This window comes from Micromys minutus (assembly GCF_963924665.1).
Source record: "Micromys minutus genome assembly, chromosome: 5".
NCBI classification, from domain to species: domain Eukaryota; kingdom Metazoa; phylum Chordata; class Mammalia; order Rodentia; family Muridae; genus Micromys; species Micromys minutus.
Genome location: NC_137974.1, coordinates 59,356,636 through 59,379,133, shown reverse-complemented (window position 1 = coordinate 59,379,133; position 22,498 = coordinate 59,356,636). Strand labels below are relative to the sequence as shown.

General features: G+C 38.9%; 1 protein-coding gene across 3 annotated transcripts in view; it reads left to right on the top strand.

The window, feature by feature from the left end:
* SUPT3H (SPT3 homolog, SAGA and STAGA complex component) overlaps positions 1-22,498 on the top strand; it is a 322,329-nt gene that overhangs the window by 135,960 nt on the left and 163,871 nt on the right. For all 3 annotated transcript variants that reach the window (XM_080917256.1, XM_080917254.1, XM_080917255.1), the window contains one exon: positions 3,453-3,537. In XM_080917256.1, coding sequence (XP_080773382.1) covers positions 3,453-3,537 — 85 coding nt within the window. The remainder of the gene's footprint in view (positions 1-3,452; positions 3,538-22,498) is intronic.

Genomic DNA, 22,498 nt, shown 5'->3' with positions numbered 1-22,498 from the left:
GGAGGTCCAGGAATGTTTTTCTGGAAGTAGACATCCTTTGTAGAAGAGTCTCTGAGAAGACATACTGTTCATTTTTTAGAGATGTGTTTATTGAAAGGAATTCTTCCTGGTTGACTTGGAGTGGTGACTGCTTAATACCACAGCAACTGAAAAATCACTCACTAGTTTATTAATCAGAAAAATCAGTTCCCTAGTTTGTAAGCAAACCAGTTCTTGATATAGATACACAAGAAATATTTTTTGAAAGTGTAAACAAATTCTTTAAAAGCCTCATTGTTTGCTGTCATTACAACCATCATCCTTATTTAAAACTGAAGAACATGGCTTTGAAGTTCTAGCATCTTAGGCTGGAGCATACTCAGAATCCTTTTGCCAAAGGCTTTAAGTCATTTGGAGTGAAGTCATTGCTGTGAAGAGACACCATGACCAAGGCAAGTTATACAAAGGATAACATTTAATTGTGGCTGACTTGCAGTTTCAGACGTTGAGTCCATTATCATCATGGTGGGAACATAGCATTGTGCATGCAGACATGGTGCTGGAGGAACAGAGTTCTACATCTTGATCTGCAGGCAGCAGATATATATATATATATATATATATATATATATATATATATATACTCCATCTGGATATAGAGTGAGCATTTAAGACCTCAAAGCCCCACCTTCATGGTGACACACTTCCTCTAACAAAGCCACACCTCCCCCAGTAAGACCATATGTCCTACTTGTGATACTTCTGTGGCCAGGTATTCAAACACATGAATCTATGGGGACCATACCTATTTAAACCACCACAACATCTATTTCTAATAAATATGAGAACATTTGAGTATATGAAAATATATGAGAACATTTGACCCATGACTTGGTAGAAGTTTATATACAGGAGATGGATCTTAACATGTCAAGCAAGCAACAGAAACATTTATTACAAGGAAATATTTTGTCTTAGATTTTTGGTTTGATAGATTGGCTTACTCATTGCCTTGACTATCACAAATATTTTGTTAATTTAGTTTATGTCTTCCCCCTGAGAAAAAGATAAATTGTAAAGCCTAGAAACATTAAAATTGAAGAGGGAAATTGTAACTCTTTGCCTTAAATGACTAATCATGTCTAGACTTCTTCATCTACCCTGGGGATAGTGGGCATTCAGGCTCATGGTCTGTCAGAAGATGCCGGGTGAATCTTATGGTGCTGGTGCTTTGCCTCTCTGTCCAGTGGCAGATTGGAGACTAGGTTGCATGCTAGGGCTGTTGCTTGTTTATTCATTCTCGTTATGCTTGGGAGAAATCCATGGGAATTATAGTGACATGCAGCCTATAAAAGTATGGTCAACTGAGGGCCTCGAAGATAAGAACGAAACATGGTGGTGGAGACAGAAAGTCATCATTAAACCAGTGGCCACACAGTGTCTAATACAAAGTAATATATTACCTGGCATAGGGTAATGTCCCAAAGGAGCAGAGCTTAGGGGAAAAAAGAACTCCAGATTCCATAAACTTGTTAAACACAGCATTAACATAAGGCAGGACATCATGTGCACTAACATCTATAGCCAGGGTCACTACTGAAAGCAACTCAGCATCCTAGGACACACATTCCCTCAGCAGAGCTTCTCCTAATCTCCTGGACTTAGTTCCAGGCCATGTCAGGAGCAGATCTACTCATGTACCTTGAGTTCTTTGGTCAACTGGCTCAGCTGCCAGAGACTATCAATAGATTTTATCTCTCTCTCACCTCTTTTTAGTAGCTTATCAATTCCAGCTTACTCAGCTCTCCTCCCTTTGTAATCAGGATGTGAAAGTTTAGAAACAAATATTTAAATGAGATGAGTAATCTGCTATTATTTTGGTGTGTGTAGGTCCTACTCTGTGGTTGACTGTCCTGCTATCTCATTCATGCTGATTTGTTTAGTAGTATATGTGGGAATGATTGGTTACATATTATTCATGGGAATGGTGTCACATCTATGATTAAAGGTGCTCTTAAAGGGATGATACCAGGTACCTGAGAGCAGTGTAAATGCACATCACTTTAGATGAATGCTTGGCTCTACTCATTATCTCTGTCTCTATAGAAAGAGCAAATGTTCTGCCATCATAAACTGCAATTTCTAGCACTGTTTTCATCCTTTTTTTGTTGTTGTTTTGTTTGTGTGTTATGGTTTTTATTGTTTTGTTTGGGACAAGTTCTCTGTGTATAGTTCAGACTGACATTGACCTCAGTCTCTGCCCCATGCTGGCCTTGAAAATGTGTGATCCTCCTGCTTCTGCCTTTTGAGTGGTTGGATTACAGCTTGTACTACCATGTACGTGTGACCATGTACAGCTTTGTACACCAGGTACTGATGGCTTACAGCAAAAGTTCTAATGGAAGATTTTCTTCTTGATCTTTTCTATGCTTGGTGGGTAAAGGGCATTGGGTGGATGGATAGTTTCCTGGTTCCTAAAATAGGTAAAAGGACGATGGGGACTGATTTCTCATCTTTATTTCTATTCTTCCAAATGTATTTCCTACCTTTTTGGGGGATTTGCACCTTGAAATCTGTGCTCATTTAGTCCAGTTTGTTGGTTTCTGTGAGTTAAGTATATGCCTTAAATACAGGTATAAGGGCAACTGTTCTCTCTTCAAGCGGCAGCCAGTCTGCCATTGTGCTTGTACAGTCTCGTTTTCTGCTAATGCGGGCTTTGAGTAAGACCTGAGTTCATTGTGCAGTTTCACATGTTCTTTAAGAGTGTGAGAGCCTGCATATCTAATATACAGATACTGTAAACAAAACTGTAAATCATTTGTTATGTTCTGCTTGTGTGTAGAGATCATAGATGATGCCATTTTCATAGGTAAGCAAGTTTTCTATGTCCATGTATTCTTGTATTTCATATCTTATGCTACTGTTGCTCTGCTATTACATTTCCAGTTGGAGATTTATTACGTGTATATTTGATGCTCATATTGTACTATAGCTGGTGGTATTTTCCACTTCCAAAAATAGTTTTTTTTATTATTTTTAAAATTGTAAGTGTGTACATGGTTATCTGTTTGTGCCTACCAATCCAAGCGCGTAGATGCCATCACAGGCTGGAAGTGTTGATCCCCTGGAGCTGGAGTAATGCCTGTGAGCCATTAAAGTAAAATTGTAAGCGTCCTACTGTGTGTATTGAGAAGTGAAGTTGTACATTGCATTTTGACAGAGTTTATCTCCTTTTAAAATACTCTATAAACAAGAACGAGCGCATGTAATAATATACTTTCTTTGGATGTTACACTTTATAGACAAGGTATTCATTTTCTTAGTCTAGAAGTGAGTGTGCAATGTTGGATTGTTTGAGAGAGCAATTTATTGCATCTTTTATACAGCTAACCCTGACAATGAGAAGTATATATTAATTAGTTGCTGTACCCAGTCTGCATTCCTAATAGTGGTGTGTTTTATTTTTCTGGCAGGTTTTCCTTAGGTGATGCTAGAAGGCCTCTCCATGAAACAGCTGTTTTGGTAGAAGATGTGGTTCACACACAACTAATTAACCTGGTAAGGTCACACAGAACCATCTGTATTCGGTATATCTTTTTAATTCTGCTTCTATTGTGTTTTCAACTCAGCACATTAAAAACAAAATTTTAATTAACAGCAAGATTTTTGGCGCTATTGAGATATGATATAATAATACTGGTTTAAGTTCATAACCTGATACATTCTAACAGTGGGAGGTTGCCATAGCAATAGTACTTTAAACAGTTGTTGATGTGCATCCTTTTTACCAGAGGTTTTTTAGAATTCACTTGATCCTAATGAAAATCTCTACAACTGGTATAGAGTTTTGAGATGCCGTTCAGCTCTCTCCAGTGTCAGTATCTCAGATAGCAATTATGAAAATGGTACATCATCCGGCACAAGAGCTTCCTGGCCTTATTTGCATTCCATCCTCCTTGCCACTAATCCCTGTTTCTTTGCAGAGGTGCAGTCAAGGACACCACACTGGCTGATAGGCTATTGCCTTGTCATGGCTGCATCTTTCTGTCTCTGCTAAGCCTTCAGTATCTCCTGACCTTTTAGCACCCAGACATTTTCTAGAGGCAGAGTATTCTTCCGGTCTACTGCTCTGCTTTTCCATTAGAACGTGGTCACATATTGTAATAAGACCATTCAGAAAGTGATGGGATCTATTCAGTGAGGCGTGTCAAGGATGTCCTCTTTTGTCACTGATACTTCTTACTGTGACATTTATGGATCAGCCTTTGGAGGTGGTGTTTGCTGATTTACTCATGGTGCAGGTGTAGTTGTTTGCTTGCTGGGCTTTTTGCAGCTTAGTGCCTGTAGTAGTACTGAGCTGTACTCCAGACCCACATTAGCATTATTTTAAATATTTAGGTTAGTGAAATACATTGGGATATGTAGTTTTATAGATATGTAATAATTTCTTTCCCTGAATACGTTTCAATGATTAACTTTATGACTCATCAGGAATTTTTTAAATTATTACTCTAGTGTTTGCACAGGAATGACTTTTTTATTTTCATCTTTCCTGTTCATTACTTCGCATTCTCCTCAGTTGAAAACCTGCCTCCCTCCCCTAGTTTGTTATTTCCTAGTGTTATTCTTGTTCTTATTACTCATGGTTACTCAGGCTATTTAAGTACTGACTAGGTGTTGCACAACTATTTCTCAGTTAACTCTCTCTTGCTCTCAGTGTTCTTGCTAGGGGGTGGGTGGTCCAGGGTTTCCTACTCCTTGGAGGCCATGTAGGCCATGAGGACCACCACCCTGTTGCTGTAGCCATATTCATTGTCATACCAGGAAATGCACTTCACAAAGTTGTCATTGAGAGCAATGCTAGCTCCTGCATCAAAGGTGGAAGAGTGGGAGTTGCTGTTGACACGGGAGACAATCTGGCCCTCAGTGTAGCCCAGGATGCCCTTTAGTGGGCCCTCAGCTGCCTGTTTCGCCACCTTCTTGATGTCATCATACTCGGCAGGCTTCTCCAGGCGGCATGTCAGAGACACAACAGATACATTGGGGGTAGGAACATAGAAGGTCATGCCAGTGAGCTTCCCATTCAACTCTAGGATGACCTTGCCCACAGCCTTGGCAGCACCAGTGGATGCAGGGATGATGTTCTGGGGTGTCCCAGGGCCATCATGTCACAGCTTTCCAGAGGGGCCATCCACAGTCTTCTGAGTAGCAGGGATGGACATAAGCCCTTCCACGAAGCTAAAGTTGTCACAGATGACCTTAGCTAGGGGAGCTAAGCAGTTGGTGGTGCAGGATGCAATGCTGACAATCTTAAGCAAGTTGTCATATTTGTCATGGTTCACACCCGTCACAAACATGGGGGCATCGACCGAAGGGGCACAGATTCTGACCTTTTTGGCCTAGCCTTCAAGTGGGGCCCGGCCTTCTCCATGATGGTGAAGACACCAATAGACTCCACAACATACTCAGCACCAGCATCACCCCATTTGATGGTAGTGGGATCTCACTCCTGGAAGATGGGGATGGGCTTCCCATTGATGACAAGCTTCCCATTCTCAGCCTTGACTGTGCCATTGAATTTGCCATGGGTAGAGTCCTACTGGAACATGTAGACCATGTAGTTGAGGTCAATGAAGGGGTCGTTGATAACAATAATCTCCACTTTGCCAGATCCTGAGCAGGAGGCAGCCCTGGTAACCAGTTGCCCAATACGGCCAATTCCGTTCACACTGACCTTCACCATCTTTTGTAAGGGACAAGGCTAGCACTGCACAAGAAGATGCAGCTGTCTCTGGAACAAGGAGTAGCAGAAATCTGTTTTCTAGTTTTTTTTTTTTTTTATTTCAAATTTTCTTTTTGATATATGGAACCAATTTTGGTTTTTTTTCCCTGTTTTCCACTTTTTAAAATTATATTTTAAATATTTTATTTAATAATTTTCTTGCATTTCAGATGTTATCCCCTTTTCCAGCTTCCTTTTTGGGAATCCTCCTATCCCTCCCCCTGCCTGTATGAGAGTGTTCCCCCACCTACCCACCCACCCACTCCCTCCCATCTCCCCGCCTTGGCATTCCCTTACACGGGGGCATCTAGCCTTCACAGGACCAAGGGCCTCTCCTCTCACTGATGCCTGTTAAGGCCATCCTCTGCTACATATATGGCTGGAGTCCCTCCATATGTACTCTGTGGTTAGTGGTTTAGTCCCTGGGAGCTATGGGGAGGTCTGGTTGGTTGATATTGTTGTTCTTCCTATGGGATTGAAAACCCCTTCAGCTCCTTCAGTCCTTTCTCTGACTCCTCCATTGGGGACCTCATTCTTAGTCCAATGATTGAGAGCATCTGATTCTGTATTTGTCAGGCTCTGGCAGATCCTCTCAGGAGACAAGCTATATCAGGCTCCTGACAGCATGTACTTTTTGGCATCCACAATGTTGTCTGGGTTTGGTGACTGTATATGGGATGGATCCCAGGGTGGGGTAGTCTCTGGATAACCTTTCCTTCAGTCTCTGCTCTACACTTTGTCTCTGTATTTCCTCCTGTGAATATTTTGTTCCCCCTTCTAAGAAGGACTGAAGCATCCACTCTTTGGTCTTCCTTCTTCCTGAGCTTCTTGTTGGCTGTGGATTGTACCTTGGGTATTTTGACCTTTTGGGCTATTATCTGCATACCAGTGAATGCATATCTTGTGTGTTCTTTTGTGATTGAGTTACCTCACTCAGGATGATATTTTCTAGTTTCATCCATTTGTCTATGAATTTCATGAAGTCATTCTTTTTAATAGCTCAGTAGTTCTCCATTGTATAAATGTACCACATTTTTTGTATCCATTTCTCTATTAAAGGACATCTGGGTTCTTTCCAGCTTCTGGATATTATAAATAAGGTTCCTATGAACAGGATAGTGAAAACTACTCTCAACAATAAAAGGACTTCTGGGGGGAATCATGCTCCCCAACCTCAAGCTGTATTACAGAGGAATTGTAATTAAAATTTATATGGTATTGGTACAGAGATAGACAGGTAGATCAATGGAACAGAATTGAGGACCCAGAAATGAACCCACATACCTATATTCATTTGATCTTTGACAAAGGAGCTAAAAATATTCAATGAAAAACTGACAGCATCATCAACAAATGGTGCTTGTTCAACTGGCAGTCAGCACGTAGAAGAATGCAAATCCATCCATTCTTATCTTTTTGTACAAAGCTGAAGTCCAAGTGGATCAAAGACCTCCACATAAAACCAGACACACTAAATCTACTAGAAGAGAATGTGGTGAAGAGCCTTGAACACATAGGCACAGGGGAAATTTTCCTGAACAGAACACCAATGTCTTACCCCATAAAATTGCAAAGCTTCAGTACGGCAAAGGGCAGTGTCAATAGGACAAAACAGCAGCCAACAGACTGGGGAAAGATCTTTACCAATCCTACATCTGATAGAGGGCTAATATTCAATATATATAAAGAACTCAAGAAGGTACACTTCAGAAAAGCAAATAACCCTATTAAAAGTGAGGAACAGAGCTAAAAAAAAATTCTCAACTGTAGAATATCGAATGGCTGAGAAACACCTAACGAAATGTTTAACATCTTTAGTCATCAGGGAAATGCAAATTGAAACAACCCTGAGATTCCACTTCCTACCAGTCAGAATGGCTAAGATCAAAAATTCAGGTGACAGGAGATGCAGGTGAGGATGTGGAACACTCCTCTGTTGTTGGTGGGGTTGTAAGCTGGCACAACCAGTCCTGAAAATCTGTCTGGTGGTTCCTCAGAAAACTGGAGATAGTTCTGCCTGAGGACCCAGCTATACCCTCCTGGGTATATACCCAAAAGATGCTCCAAAATATAACAAGGACACATGCTCCTTATTTTTATTATCAGCATTCATTAAAAGCCTGCTTTTCCCTCTGACTTACAGCTGCCTTCTTTATCAGCACAGTGATGTGTGTGGAAGGAGATGTAGTTCTAGTTTATACTCTTTACCAGTTCATCTGCTTCTGTACTTGGGCAACTTTTGCTTCTTCTGTGTGTCTTACATATGCCATATTCCAGAGATTTTAGGTTCTACGACCCTGCCTTCGTCTAGTGTTTCTGTGTCTGTGTCTAATCATTTCCTCTTGTCTATATTTTCACTTTGTAAAGTTTCAGTTACCTACAGCTGATTACAGCCTGGAAATATTTAATGGTGAATTCCAGAAGTGAACAATGAACAATTACAACATTTTTTATTACAATCCAGTGCAAGGCTTTTGGTGAAAATACATATTACCTTACCTGGATGTAAACTACCTTTGTCCCAATATCTGTGTTACACACATGTGCCTGCCCATGAGCCATGCAGCTGCCTTCGTAGTTATCAGACTGCCATTTTCTAGGCTCTGGTGTTCAAGTAATTTATTTTAAGAGAAATGTTACATTTATAAAACCCACACACCCCCTTGTAATGTTAGATTCAAAGTAGCCCAAATAGGAGGGGAAATTGTTTACTTATTTTTAATGAAAATATTACTATTATCTTACATAGCAATTCTATGTGTATTTGTTGAAATGACATGAGTTTATAACTTAGAAGTGCATTTTAGACTGTTCTTTGTAAGAACGGGGGTACATTGTTCAAGATGCTAGTGCCTTTTAGGTGATTTCAACATTTCCTTTTTTAAGGCTGACATAGTTCTTGTTACACAAGTTTTAGGGATTTATTGTTCTTCATTGTCTTTTTAAGGGGGGTTTTTCTTTTGTAATTATATAGCGAAAACATATACCTATAAATTTAAGATGCAGTGCTAATTTCAAATAGGATAAACCAAAAAAATATGGCTTCAAACAGTCATAGCATAGATCCTTAAAGCCTCTAGCCTGCTTAACCAATATGGAAGGATAATTCAAGGGCATGGGAATTCTCCTCAAAAATATAGAGGCAATAGATTTCTAGGTTGGCAGTTAATATTTTTTCTCTGTTTTCTTATGCTGGTCTTCCATTGTCTCTACTTTTTCTTTTAGAGGGATTCAAGGGTTATATAGACAATGCCCTTATACATACCTTTCATATATCTTCTCTCAGTAGAGTTACAATCCCCCCCTCTGTCTGTCTATCTCTCCCCGCATACCGTGACTGTGTGTGTGTGTGTGTGTGTGTGTGTGTGTGTGTGTGTGAGAGTGTGTGCCCACTCGAGCTCGTGTCTGTAGTATGTATGTATATATGTATGTATGCCAACGTCAGGTGCCTTCCTAAATTGCTTTACAGCTTATGTTTTGAGACACATCTCTGAAATTGCAGCTTGCTAGTTCAACTAGAGTGACTTTCCAGTGAGGCCTAAGCGTTGTCCCCTTGCCTTAGCTTCCTGATTGCTAGGAGTGCAGGTTGTGTACCATGGTACCCAGCTATTTTGTTCTGTACATGGGCACTAGTAATTGAACCCTGGTTTCTTATTGCACAGCACACACTTTACCCTCTAATTAGAGAGTCAGTGTTTCATGTCCAGTTGGGTGAAAATGCTTTATAGATTCTTTTGTTGGAGGCCATGGCTAGGATCAGGAATTTCTATTTTACATATGCCCTGGAGATCTTTGACATCTCAGTAGTGCAAGTCTCAGCTTTGTAAGTATCAGTTTAGAATACTGGTTTTCAAGGAAGGCCAGACTATCAAATTGCCAGGTTATTTTTAAACCCAAAGGATTAACGACATGACTATCAATTAGATAAACAAGATATAGTTATTATGTAAAAATATTAATAATATGAAATTTTACCCTTATGTTAAAGATAGCATAAAAACTTCCAGTAATGCTTAAAGAGTACAAATAGCCATGTTAAATTTTAATGTACATTTAAATGCTCAATGAACATCAAATGGAATGATTTCAGTTTTGTATTAAAAGAATGTCATTAGACTAATTTATATAAATAATGCATGTTATCAGGTTTATTATTATAGAAATTATTTAATACCAGCCTGGGGTTTCTACTCCACCTTTGACTATTTTTTTCCTGGATAAAAATTACACTCAACTTTTATATTTACTATAAGCCTTAAACAGCACAAGAGCTGGGCAAAAACCTACCCTCTATGTTATTAAAATCTACTTTCCTACCTAGAACCCTGAGTTATTACTTACTATGTTTCATCTTAAGACCTGGCCTGCTCTTAAGTCTAATTGACCAGTCCTCGGGGTCACATTTTTTGACTTCCAACCCATGGTGGCTTCTCTTCTTCCTCTCCTCTCCTCTCCTCTCCTCTCCTCTCCTCTCCTCTCCTCTCCTCTCCTCTCCTCTCCTCTCCTCTCCTCTCCTCTCCTCTCCTCTCCTCTCCTCTCCTCTCCTCTCCTCCCCTCCCCTCCCCTCCCCTCCCCTCCCTTCCCTTACCCTCCCCTCCCCTCCCCTCCCTTACCCTCCCCTCCCCTCCCCACTTCTCTTTAATTCTGTTGCACCTTCTTCTTCTCCTCTGTTTCTTCTTAGACCCCAAGTCCTAGAAACCCACTTATGTCTCTTTTGCCCTGCTATTGGCTGTTGGTATCTTTATTTACCAATCAGAAATAATGTGGTGGCAGGGTCACAAATCTACTTACAGACTCCAGGCATGGGGGCCCACACTAAGCATTACAATGTATAGTAAAAGACAAAACCTCAACAGTTTATGAACTGCATTCTCTTCATTTTAAATACATGAAGATATAATAGAAATTATGAAGATTATATAAATCAGTCAATAAGTTTAACCTTACATAATAATTTAACAGTTAGAATAATTATTCTCCTATTTGAGGACCTAACATATGTGGCTGAAATATTCAACTTGAAAGGTTAATGCTAACTCCCAAGACCTAGCACTTGCTCCATTCTGAATTCTTTCTAGCCCATCTTCGATCTGTTTGTATAGAATTACCCAACCAGCGATGGAAAGTGCTTGAGGTTAATGTTTGTCATAACTTGTCCCATCCCTTTTGTCCTGTGTCTTTTTTTTCCTTCTTTCTTTTTTTTAATGGTCAGTTAAGTATACGCCTTTTCACCTTTCAAGATTTCATTTTCACCATTGTTTTGTGGACTGTTAATAGTTGTTCAATATAGATTATTGTTGGAAGTTGGCATGTTTCTGGTTCTAAAGATGGCAGATTAAGGTAACCAACATGTGACTCCATAACAAGTCATCTAAGAAGTTCTTTGCAGTAAGACTCACTGTAACTCTGTACAGGGAATGGGGGTGGGAGCGGCGTGTCTCCAGGTTGGGAGATCAGGGCAGGAGGACTACACGCTTGTATACTACATATGCACAGTAAGTATGTTTGAATGTAGGATGGAGGGAAGGAAGGGAGACAGGAAAACAGATGGAAACATGGGCATGTGGGCAGTCTAGCTAGAAACTTAACATTCTCCCCTAAATTTGCTTGTCTCCCCCACTTTTTGTCATCCATTTCCTATCTAATCATTGCCCTCTATACCCCAGTTCCTATTCAGTACTCTCATAAGTCACCCTCCACTCCAAGTAAGTCTCTTCTGTCTGCTCGGCTTTATAGTTATGAAGGGCTTAGGCCTCACTGATTGCTTTTTGATCATTTCTGCATGTAGGTTATAAAATTTGCCAACTAATGAAAACTGGGAGGTTAAAATCCGAAAAGCAGTTGATTTTTTTCCCTTCTAGAACAGATTAGAAGAGCACAGTCATCGACGTGGCCGTGCGTATATTTGGCCATTATGACCCAAATCACGGCCTTGAAGCACTAGCCCAGCGCTCACATTTTTCCTTTGTTTTAGGCCCATATTTCTGAATGATATTTGTTATAGTTCTGAATGATAGCATTTTCACATTGACTTGTACCTGAGAAATCATGTAACTTTGCACAAAGTGAAATTATCATTTTACAGGGTATGATGGCTATTTCATATGCCTAAACATGTCAGATTAGAACACAATAGGGACATGAAACTGCAGACACCACAGTTCTTGCCAAGTCACACTGCATAGCAAAGATGATATAATGTCCCTTCTGTTTGGCAACTAGTAATAATAAATGGTTGTTGTGGTCATTAAAACAGGCCACTCACGGGTGTGGTTTACATAACAGATGGGTCAGAAATACCCAAGGAATTCAAAACTTACCAGAAAGACGTAAGACTTGTTCAGTCTTGAGCTTCCCTGCCCTTCACTCTCCAGGTTGATCCCTTCTTCCTTTCACTACCTAGAGAAGTGCACAATTGGTAATTGTGTGCGATTTGCATTATTGTATTGCAAGTATTCCTTCAAGTTCAAATCCAATCTGATTTTTAATGGCTGTCTATGTATTTTATGTCTCTTATTCCCAGGATAATTATGAGATTAGTTATTTAATCAATTAATTATTTACTATTAATTATTATTAATTATCAAGTAATCTATTCATTAACTGCTTTCCTAGTTCCTGTCACAAACCGCTCAGAAGAGGATTTATTGAGTTCACAGTTTTGAATGTTAGCATAAGCCAGGAGGGTTGGGTGGAAACAAATTTTTAGTCCTTCTACTGTTCTTAACATTTCCTTTCATTTTTTCATGTATATCTTTCTACTAATATTCAGTTCACTTTGTAAATTCTTACTCTGTGGCAGAGTTGCAGATTACAAGGGCTCTAGCTGCACTCTTGCTGGGGGCTCAGCTCTTAGCTTAGGCCTTGCTCACTCTCTGACTGACTTTTCTTGCAGGCTGCTTTTTTTGGGTCCTCTCTGGCTTTTGTCCTGGTTTGCTTGAATCCTCCCCTGACACATAAGTAGACTATGTACCATTGCAGTATTGTATTCCTGGTGCTCTTGGGTGCTGTCTGTTCCTATAGTCTCATTTCTGACAAATTTCTTCTGAGTGCCTAGCATATTTATTGGACTTTGGGTAAACTCAGACTAACTGGAGAGATGCCTGTCTTCCATGACACACTCACTCCCCAGATTAAGCTGCATCACTTAGTGGAGATGGGCAGAGATTTGTGTGACTTGACTGTTTACTGAACAGACACCACAATGGAGGAGTCATCCTTTACAATGTCAGCCAGTGTTTTCTCACTGCTACATACCTGCTTTCAGTGTTGCATTTAAAGTTAAAAAACAAGCCTCTTGTTTTACACATAAAATATAATTCTTTAACATGGCATTTAAAAGTCATATTGTATTTTCATCACATGAATCTATAAACAAATAGTAAGAAATTTAACTGTTGATAGCTCTCATATGTAATCACATTTTCAGGATTAGTGTTACTATTAATAATAACCTTAGCTTACAGAAAGGCTTTGAATAAGCTTCAAAGTGCACAGAAGAGTAACTGTTCCTCACACACTGGGATTAATATGTGCCTTCTCAGTGCCTTTTTCCCTCCTGGCTCTGTGTAAGCCCCTTTGTTCTTTCCTCTAGTCTTTAACTTCAAGAACATATTCTAAGGCCTGTCTGTCTTAGAACAAATTCTGTCATTCCTTCTGCAAGCAGACATCCTCCCATTAAGGCACCATCTTCCCTGCACTCTCTTTAACTCTGCACTGACAGATTACTTCCAGGTTTCTAGATCCTTTCCACAGTCTTTGTAAGTCTCTTACTTATTGATAATTCTCATTGTTCTTCCCCAGTGTTGATGTTATTCTTGTTAACATGGGTGTTATAAAGAAAAGAGCCATATAAGACCATTAAAACATTGTTCATCAGCCTTTCTGCTGAAGATTTTTTATATTAAGTTTTGTATAGGTGTGCACATGAACACACTCATTCACACATATTTTGCACATTCTTAAATAACCTATATCTATGTAGGCTGACAACATAAAAACTTTCGCCTTAGTTTTACTTTTTTGTTATGTAACTATAATTACAATCATTAATTTCTCAAATCTCAATATTTTATAATTATACAACATACTGATTCTTTAAGATACATATTTTTATTCACTTAGACTATGGAATGAATTTACATCCTTCATTATTTTTTATTACAATTTTTACTATAGTACATTGTGGTAGGTAGTAATTTTTATACTGATGGTTTTAAATTTTTCTAGCCAGTTTTACATCTGTAGATGAATTTATAAATCACATTCTCTGTTTCATAAAAAGATACTGAACTTAGAGTCTTTTCTGGACTAAAACATAGTTATTTCCAAGTGGGGTGTGTGTGTGTGTGTGTGTGTGTGTGTGTGTGTGTGTATAAGCCATGGACTACTATTATTCACAATGTATGTGGGCAAACACTTTACTGGGAACATTAATATTATATGTTTTAAGTCTAGAGATCTTTCTATTAAAAATTGCTTAAGGGAAACTTCCATACTCAAAGAAAAAGATTTTACTGTCCAATCCAATTATAGGGTTGGGAATCAAGAACCTTTCAGTCTTTCAAATGTATTTGCCAGGATATATTGTACATATTTTATTTACAGATCAGTTAGTTAACACCTATTTTGTTACCTGTGGATAGCAACTATGGGTACATTATGCCTTTATGCTGTTTCCTGTCAGCAGCTCCCTAGCAGCTAGTTACCATAGTCTGTTCCTTCTGCTCCTTACTAAGGATTCACAAAAGAAAAGCAGAAAAACTTTAAATTAAAGGTACTTTAAGTAAGAAGCAGTTTGTGAAGTACTCATCCCAACACTCACTACTTCTTTTCCAGTAGAACTAGAAGTACATTGTTGGCAACAGGTTACTGATAAACATTTTTAGAACTGCTCTTTAAACATTCTCAGAATGTTTATCTTTTGACCAAGATTTTACCAATTGACATATTTAAGAAAACTTTTTTCAATTCAGATTGAAAATTTGAAATAAAGTTTATGTTATTTTAATATGGATATTTTTGAATTTTAAATTGCATATACCATGCATATTCCATATCCCATATATATAATACATATTATATAAAAATCACACTATACACACATAGTCACCTACCCTGAGGTGACTACATGTGTAGGACAGAAGGTATATATATATGAATATTAAAAGGACAGGTGAAATACTGTAGGCTTGTTTAGAAACCTGCAGTATTGCCTGTGTTGATTTTGCACAGAGTGACCTTACAGAGAGCTGGAGGCAGCCGCAAGTTCAGAATGACAGGGAGAAAACCAAGACAACTTGGTTCCTTGTATAGATAGTAAAAATCTCAATGGCATTCCCAGAGAAGTATATAAGGGGGATACTACAGTATTCAGGCTGGAAGCATTCATCTTCCTTGGATAAGATCAAAATGACTTTTAATGAAAGGTTAAGGAGTAGGGAGCACCATAAAACCAAACCTACATGAAACATCAGGATGTAAGTAAGGAGTGTCATTGCTAGAGATAAGGGCCATCGAGGCACAGCTGATGCAGGGCATTAGGCAGAGGCAGCTGCCTGGAGTGCAAGGCCTGCAAGAACAGGTGACGGGGAGAGATCATGGCTTTAGAAATATGAGTTTGCAGATGAAGGGACTGAGGGGTAACTTGGAACAGTGAAGAAGGGTGGCATCCTTGGAGTGTGCTGTCTGTCTGGGAAGCTATGTGGTTACAAGAAACAAAAGTTGTGACATCACCTGAAAGACAGAAATCTAGGAAGGAAACATTGAGGCCTAATAGTGAGGAACATTGAAATTCAGCTTTATCAGAATGCTACAAAGCTGCTAATGTTTTAATTCATCCTTTGTATCTGAGTTATATGAGTTAACCTTTTCATAGCAAAAAGGGCTGGTGAGATGGCCCAACAGGTGAAGGACGGCGCTTACTGTCAGGCCTCATCACCTGAATTTGAACCTAGGGACCCACATGATACATGGAGGGAACCAACTTCCTCAAACTGTTTCCCTCCCCCAACTCCTGTCACACACACACACACACACACACACACACACACACAAACACACACACACACACACACACACCTGTCTTAAGGCAGGCTGCTCTTGTGAAGCGTTTTGTGATAAATGACACCTTCCTGGCACTGATAAAAGATCAAAATGTCTTCTTGTTGCTCTTTAAGATCATGTTGTGTAGTTTTCTCTTGTCAAGAACAATAACAAGTTTCTTGAATTAGTATGATTTTCTCAGTTTGAGCTTCTGCTTCTCATGGTATTTACAAACACTAGTGTGACTAAACTAGTGTAAACTAAATCCTGTGGAGAAGAAGAGATGCGTTCAATAGTGTGTGCCAGCCATCACTGCTGTGACAGTTATCAGTGTTCATCCCAGCGCGGAGGTGGTGGAGATAGGAGTTAGCACATTCTGGGTCTGCTCATGCTTTAAGAGCCCTCCTCCTAATGTGCCTCTTCTTGTTACTTCTGCCCTAGCCACAAGTTCTATAAACTATGAGCCATGAGCCGGATGTGCTGATCAAGCAGGTTTGTGGGGGAGGGGGGCACACATCACTGAATTTGAATTTTTGTCTTTGTGGTTTGATAGTTTTGCAAGTTTTGAGCTGATTTTGTCATCCCCAGGAATCTCTGCTTGTGAATCTATTGGAGTTTACCAGCCTCATACGCATTTTTATTATAATACATGTAGATCACCTAGCATTATTCAATATTGTTTACCAATGGAAGCATTTAATTACTGACATCCAAAATCTTAATCATAGGGCTAAATGTTCAGAGCAAAGGCACAGAAAAGCCAGACAGACCTTCTATTCCCAAGTTGTGTGTATTTTGGAGGCACTTCCCTGCGTTTAAATTCTATGCCATGGATGTATTTGTTTTCTATTTTATTCTTAAATACTTGTAACACAAAACTTTATAAAATATGATGCCTTGTATTGATATTAATGATCTTCATGATTATTACTAGTGATAATCATCTCTATGAATTTTAACATAATTTCCATTTTTTCAAAGCCTTGACCCCGAGAAGTCTATTGCTCTAGGTATGCCCTTAGGATTTGTAGCTGTTGTACTTTAATTTTGGTGTTATTCTTTTAGACTGAGGCCCATTCTGTAGCCCAGGCTTTTAATCCTCAACATCACACTCACGTTAGCCTCCCAAGTGCTGGGATTATACGTGGGAGATATCAACCCCAAGTTATTTTAGTAATACTCAATGAGTACCAGAATTTGGGAAGAATTGAGTGTATTTTCAAGACTCTTATCTTCTGGTTTGTGGATTAACTTTCAAGTATCTTAATGTTTTTGTTTTTCGTTTTAAAATTTAAAACATTATTGATTTCGAATTAGGATCTTAGCTATGCATTTTATGCTCATCTCAAACTTCATTCAGTCTCAGCAATTTAAGTAACAGGTGTGTGCCCCAAACCCTGGAGCATCTTATCTTTTAATATCTGGACACTCATGTGGGAGCCTTTCATTTAGCCTTTCTTCATGGGGGCAGGGTTAGGTCTAGTTTTGCCACAGTGGGCTTGGAAGCCGGACCCTTTCATTTGCCAGAAGAGCGTTTATGCCTAATAGCCTTTAAAAGCTACCCTACATTTTCGAAGCAATTTTCTTTTCTAAAATCATATAGCATAAAACATTTAGACCATACTAATACTAAATGCATTATATATTTAAAAATATTATTTCTTTAAAGCAAAATTATTTTCAAAATATATTCTTAGAAGTGAAATTTTGCTCTGACTTCTATAGCGAGTTCACAAATCACCAGTAACATCTAATAATCAGCTCAACCTGACTTTAAACTCTTGGTGGTTTGGGAGCAGGAACTTGTGTTTAAAAAGAAGATTGGCTTGTTAGCTAAATTATACAATTATAAGTAAATGTGGCCGCAGCTGGTTTCGATATCTTTTGTTATACACCTGATTGGAAATAACAGGTTTTTTAAAAATATTTTTTCGTTTCTTACACTGACACCTAGTGTTCACTATTTCTGATATTCAAATATTGAATTTTAGTTATTAGTAGCTATAGAGATAAATTTTCATTCGACAAATTTGTAGATGTTCCCAGAACACAGATCACTCCATCTCATTTCCTACCCTGCAGTCACAGCTTATCTGGTGACTTATGAGACACCATCATAGCCAACTGGTATGCTACTTTGCAATTGATAAAATACATCAGAAGCATCAACTGATCGAAGGAATTGAAAGGAGTCTTAAAGCAAGGATTCTTAGAATCTGCTTTGTAACTGGTGTTGTGTAATATGCACAGTGCCTCCACCCTCAGCTTCAGTAGATGACGACACTTGTGTGAAGTTTGTTCTTTGTGTCATCGAGATAACAGCCCCATGCCCAGTTATGCAAGCTCTGAAGAAATAAGCAAGGTTGTGACCTTTACTTGTTGAGAGGATAAAGCAAGACTGCTTGGGAGATCTGAAGGGTGGTGCTTTCCGTGTTGTGTGTGAATTGCTGAGATTCAGGGTTTCTTACAGTTTCCATCCCTTTTTTACCCAGGGAATTTTTACATGGCTTCAGCTGTATATCTATGGTAAACAAATCAAGTAGTCACTGCCAATAAATCATTAAAAAACTAAAGCAATTCTCTTTTTATTCATACAGTTTTATCACTTATTTAAAATATTTAAACAATGGAAGTGTGATGTGCTTTTTTAAAAAAACTTACATAAATATTAAATCAGAGGAATGTATAACATTGCATTTTTAGAATATCTTCAACATTTTTCAATGTTGATTGATAAATTATTGGAAAATATTTTCTAATTATAAACCATGATTTGGTTATGAACTTTAAGTAAACATAGCGATTTTTAAAATCAAACATTTAACACAGTGCAGTCCAAAGATAGACTAATTTGTTACCACTACCTTCATGGAGGCAATGGGAGGGGGAGGGGAATGGGATTAGTGGAAGGGGATGACATCTGAAATGTAAATGCAGAGAATATCCCCCAAAAAATTTTTATTCTTAAAAGAAAAAGTGGTGATCAGGACAGTAAAAGTCTTCTTGCTGTTGGTAAAGAATAGTGCTTCTGGAAAGGCAAACCATTCATGGGCAGAAAGTCCTGCTTCCAGTCTAAGTGGAGGTGTTTCACGCAGTGTTGGTGTTTCTTGATGTGACACCAGGACTAGTCCAGGACCACAGTGATTGTGAATTGCCCCATCCAACAGCAGGGACCACTGCCAGACACACCTCAGATTGATTACATGTTTGATGTCAACTTAATTTTTGTTTGTTACACCTTCACAAGCTTCTGCTGTTGTCAAGTTTGTTACAACCTCATGTCTAGTTGCAACCCACACTTTTGGAAACTGGTATTTTAAAGCCCCAACTGTTGTAGTGACAATGTTTGGAGAACTAGATGAGTTTTAGATTATCACAAATTGAGGAAGGCATAAGTGTCTAATGTGGTGTAAATGTATACATTAATTGTTTTTATAGCAGAGACATGGGTGACTAGTATGTGTAATGCAGTCTGCTCAATAATTCTTTTTTTTTAATTTACTTATTTTGTGTACAAGTGTTTTCCTGTGTATGTACACCACGTGTGTACAGTGCCCATAGAGGCCTGAAGAGGGCTTGGGTCACCTAGAACAGTCACAGATGGTTGTAAGCAGCCATGTGAGTGCTGGGAACTGAACCCGGACCCTGTGAAACAGCAGCACCCTCAACTGCTGGGCCATTTCTCCAGCCATCTGTTTATCTCATTCACGTAAACCATGATTACTATTTGGATCACTTTTCTACTAAGATTGAACATTGATGTTTAAGCTTAGGACGTCAGCAAAGAAGACTAAATTTAAAGTTGTTCATAATATAATTGTTTTGCAAACTTCAGAATGTTCAAAAAAAATAAAATGTCTCTTTAAAAAGAGCATTATTTTTGTATTTAAGACCTGAACATTTTAAATGTTGGACATAGTAGTTGGTGTTTTTGTTATGTTCTTGCTGTGTTTTGCTTCCTTATTTCTTTCCATCTTACATACAGGTTTTATATTCATGAGCATCTTCCCTGATAAATGAAATTATTCCTCTTCAGACAAGCCCTTCCTGGTTACTTGACTTTGTAGACATGGTTTCAGATGGGATAGAGTAGAAAATCATAAGTCATCTTATATTGATTCCCAGGAACGATGCCTGGGGTGATGCAGGGGGAAAAAAAGGCATAAAGACAGTGATCATTAGAAGTTTTCATTAACTTTAGATCATTTCTCCTATGTTGCCCATGTGACCCTGTTTGTGAGCATGTGGCCATAATTTCAGAATTATAAAGTTCTCCCAAGAATGAACCACATTATTGGAAATGAGTTGTTCAGTTTCTTTAGTTATTTCTCTGTCATCATCTCTTGAGAAGAACTTGTCACTTCCAGGAGTGATAGTTCAGACAGTTATTGTGGGGGATGTTGTTTGTCCATAGTCTTCATAAGTTTCAATCATCAATTTGGAAATGTTCCAGACTCTTTATGTTGAAATAGAAATTGAACATTCTATAAACATTGTCTATAAAACTTTTTTCTGTATAGATTTGTAGTTTCTTCTAAATATTTAACTATACACTGTGTCTTCTTGTTGAAAGTAGGAAAAATTGAATGTCAGATGACTTGTTTTCTTCTGGTATTTTATCAGTGTGAATAGATATTGACATTCTTCATTGGGAAGTTGGCTTGCTTCTATTTTGTTTCACTTTAATTTGTTTTTCTTAGTGAATATGTAACTAAGTGAAAATACACCTAGTCTTTCCCTTTCTGTTCCAGGTGCCAAAATTGGCTGAAATGGCTTGAGTAGGCAGTGAGCTTGGAATAGGTTTGTCAGGCTTGTGAGTCAAACATTCTGCAACTACTGTGATTCGTTTTGCTACATTCCCAAGACTTAACTGTTTAAACAGTGTAGTCTCAAGGGTTCATCTCACTTGCTAGGAGCACCCTGCCTGTTTCCTGACATGAGTCTGCATATAAGAGGTGGAGCTGATTAGATAGATGCTATTATGGCCTATCTCATCTTTGTGCTGAGGAATGTGACAATTACTGAGATGTTGCTGTTGTTTTTGGCATTGTGGATATAACGATACATAAATCAAATGACCTGGCACTTGGAGGGTATTTTTGGTTTGTCATAAAAGTAATAAGTAAATGCCTCTCTCTCTCTCTCTCTCTCTCTCTCTCTCTCTCTCTCTCTCTCTCTCTCTCTCTCACACACACACACACACACACACCACTTCTGCAGTTGCTCGTCCTTGAGGTCTTCAAAGTCATCCATGAAGATTGGACACACCAACTTTCAAACTCATTTTAACATTGAAACTTTGACCTCCCTTACAAATAGACTGCTACCTGTATAGTTCTGCACCATGAGTCCTTCCTTCCCAGTGAATTTCTGTTTACTCTCTTTGATCCATTAGAGTAGCCATCGCTTATTTCATTCACAGTCTTCTAAATGCATTTTGCTAACAGGACTTGACAGTAAGGAAGTTTCTTTGATTCATGAGGTACAGAATGGATGTGTTAGCCAGCAGGGAAACAATATTGTGGATGTTTAAATCAGAAGTGCCCCCCCCCCATATTTTTATGCATTTGAGTGCTTTCTCCCTAGTTGGTGCCTATTTAGGGAGATATGACCTTGGTGAAGAATATACGTCACTGAGGGGTGGGCTTTGAGGTCTCTTACCATTTCTAGTTTTTTTTTTTTTTTTTTTTTTTTTTTTGTGTGTGTGTGTTCAAGATGTGCACTCTCACCTTTCAACTCCAGGCTCTTTGTCTGCAGCCTCTGTCCCTGCCATCATGGACTTTTAACCTCTGAAACCATAAGACCAAAACAATCTATTTGTTCTGTAGGTTGTCTTGGTCATTGTATTTTATCATAGCAACTGAAAAGTAACTCAGATAAATTCGAAGCTCAATGGGTATTTTGTCAGAGCTCTTAGATGACCAGGTTCATTGTCAGGACACTTTGTTTTGTTTTGTTTCCCTGGTTATTGAGTGGCTTTTGAAAATGGATTTAGAAGTTCCCGTGCATCCTACTGTAAGCAGGTGTGTTGTAATCCTGGCCTTCTTTCTCCAACTGTAGGACATGGGTAGCACAGATTTTGTATAATTATAAGTGTCACAGGATTTTCAGAATGGTGACCAAGTTTTGCTTTCAATCCACTGTATTAGTCCCTAATGGAAGGCAGCCTGCCTTAAAACATTGAAGCTAGGCTTTGACTTCGTGTTTCTAGCTATGAGAAATTATTAGATGACCTCTGACTGCAAACTAGGGATATTTTTATCAGCTGTTTCCTATGTAACTGCCTACAGCCTTTAGAAGAGCTCTTGAACTACTTTGATATAGAAGTGGCTTTGTTTCCTAAGCCTAGTAAATCAAACTGCTAGATCCAAACTTCTACATCGTCCTCTCATCCTCAGCTTTCTCTAGCAGGCCATCAATGTGTAAAAATATGTGTTAAAGTGGCTGGATTTGGACTGGTGAGAAGGGGATCTGAGCAGCCAGGGAGCAGAGAGATCTCTGCTGAATGCACACAGAAAGCACGTCCCTGCCCTGCCTGATCCATTGTGACCTCTGTTCCCACCTGGCAGCTTTGGGGCACAGAACAGGGCTCGGACCATCTGCCACCTGGACCAGTGAAGATCCAGGGACACAGACCAGGTACAAGGGAAAGGCAAGAACATATCACTGACAACAAGATGGCAAGAGGAAAGC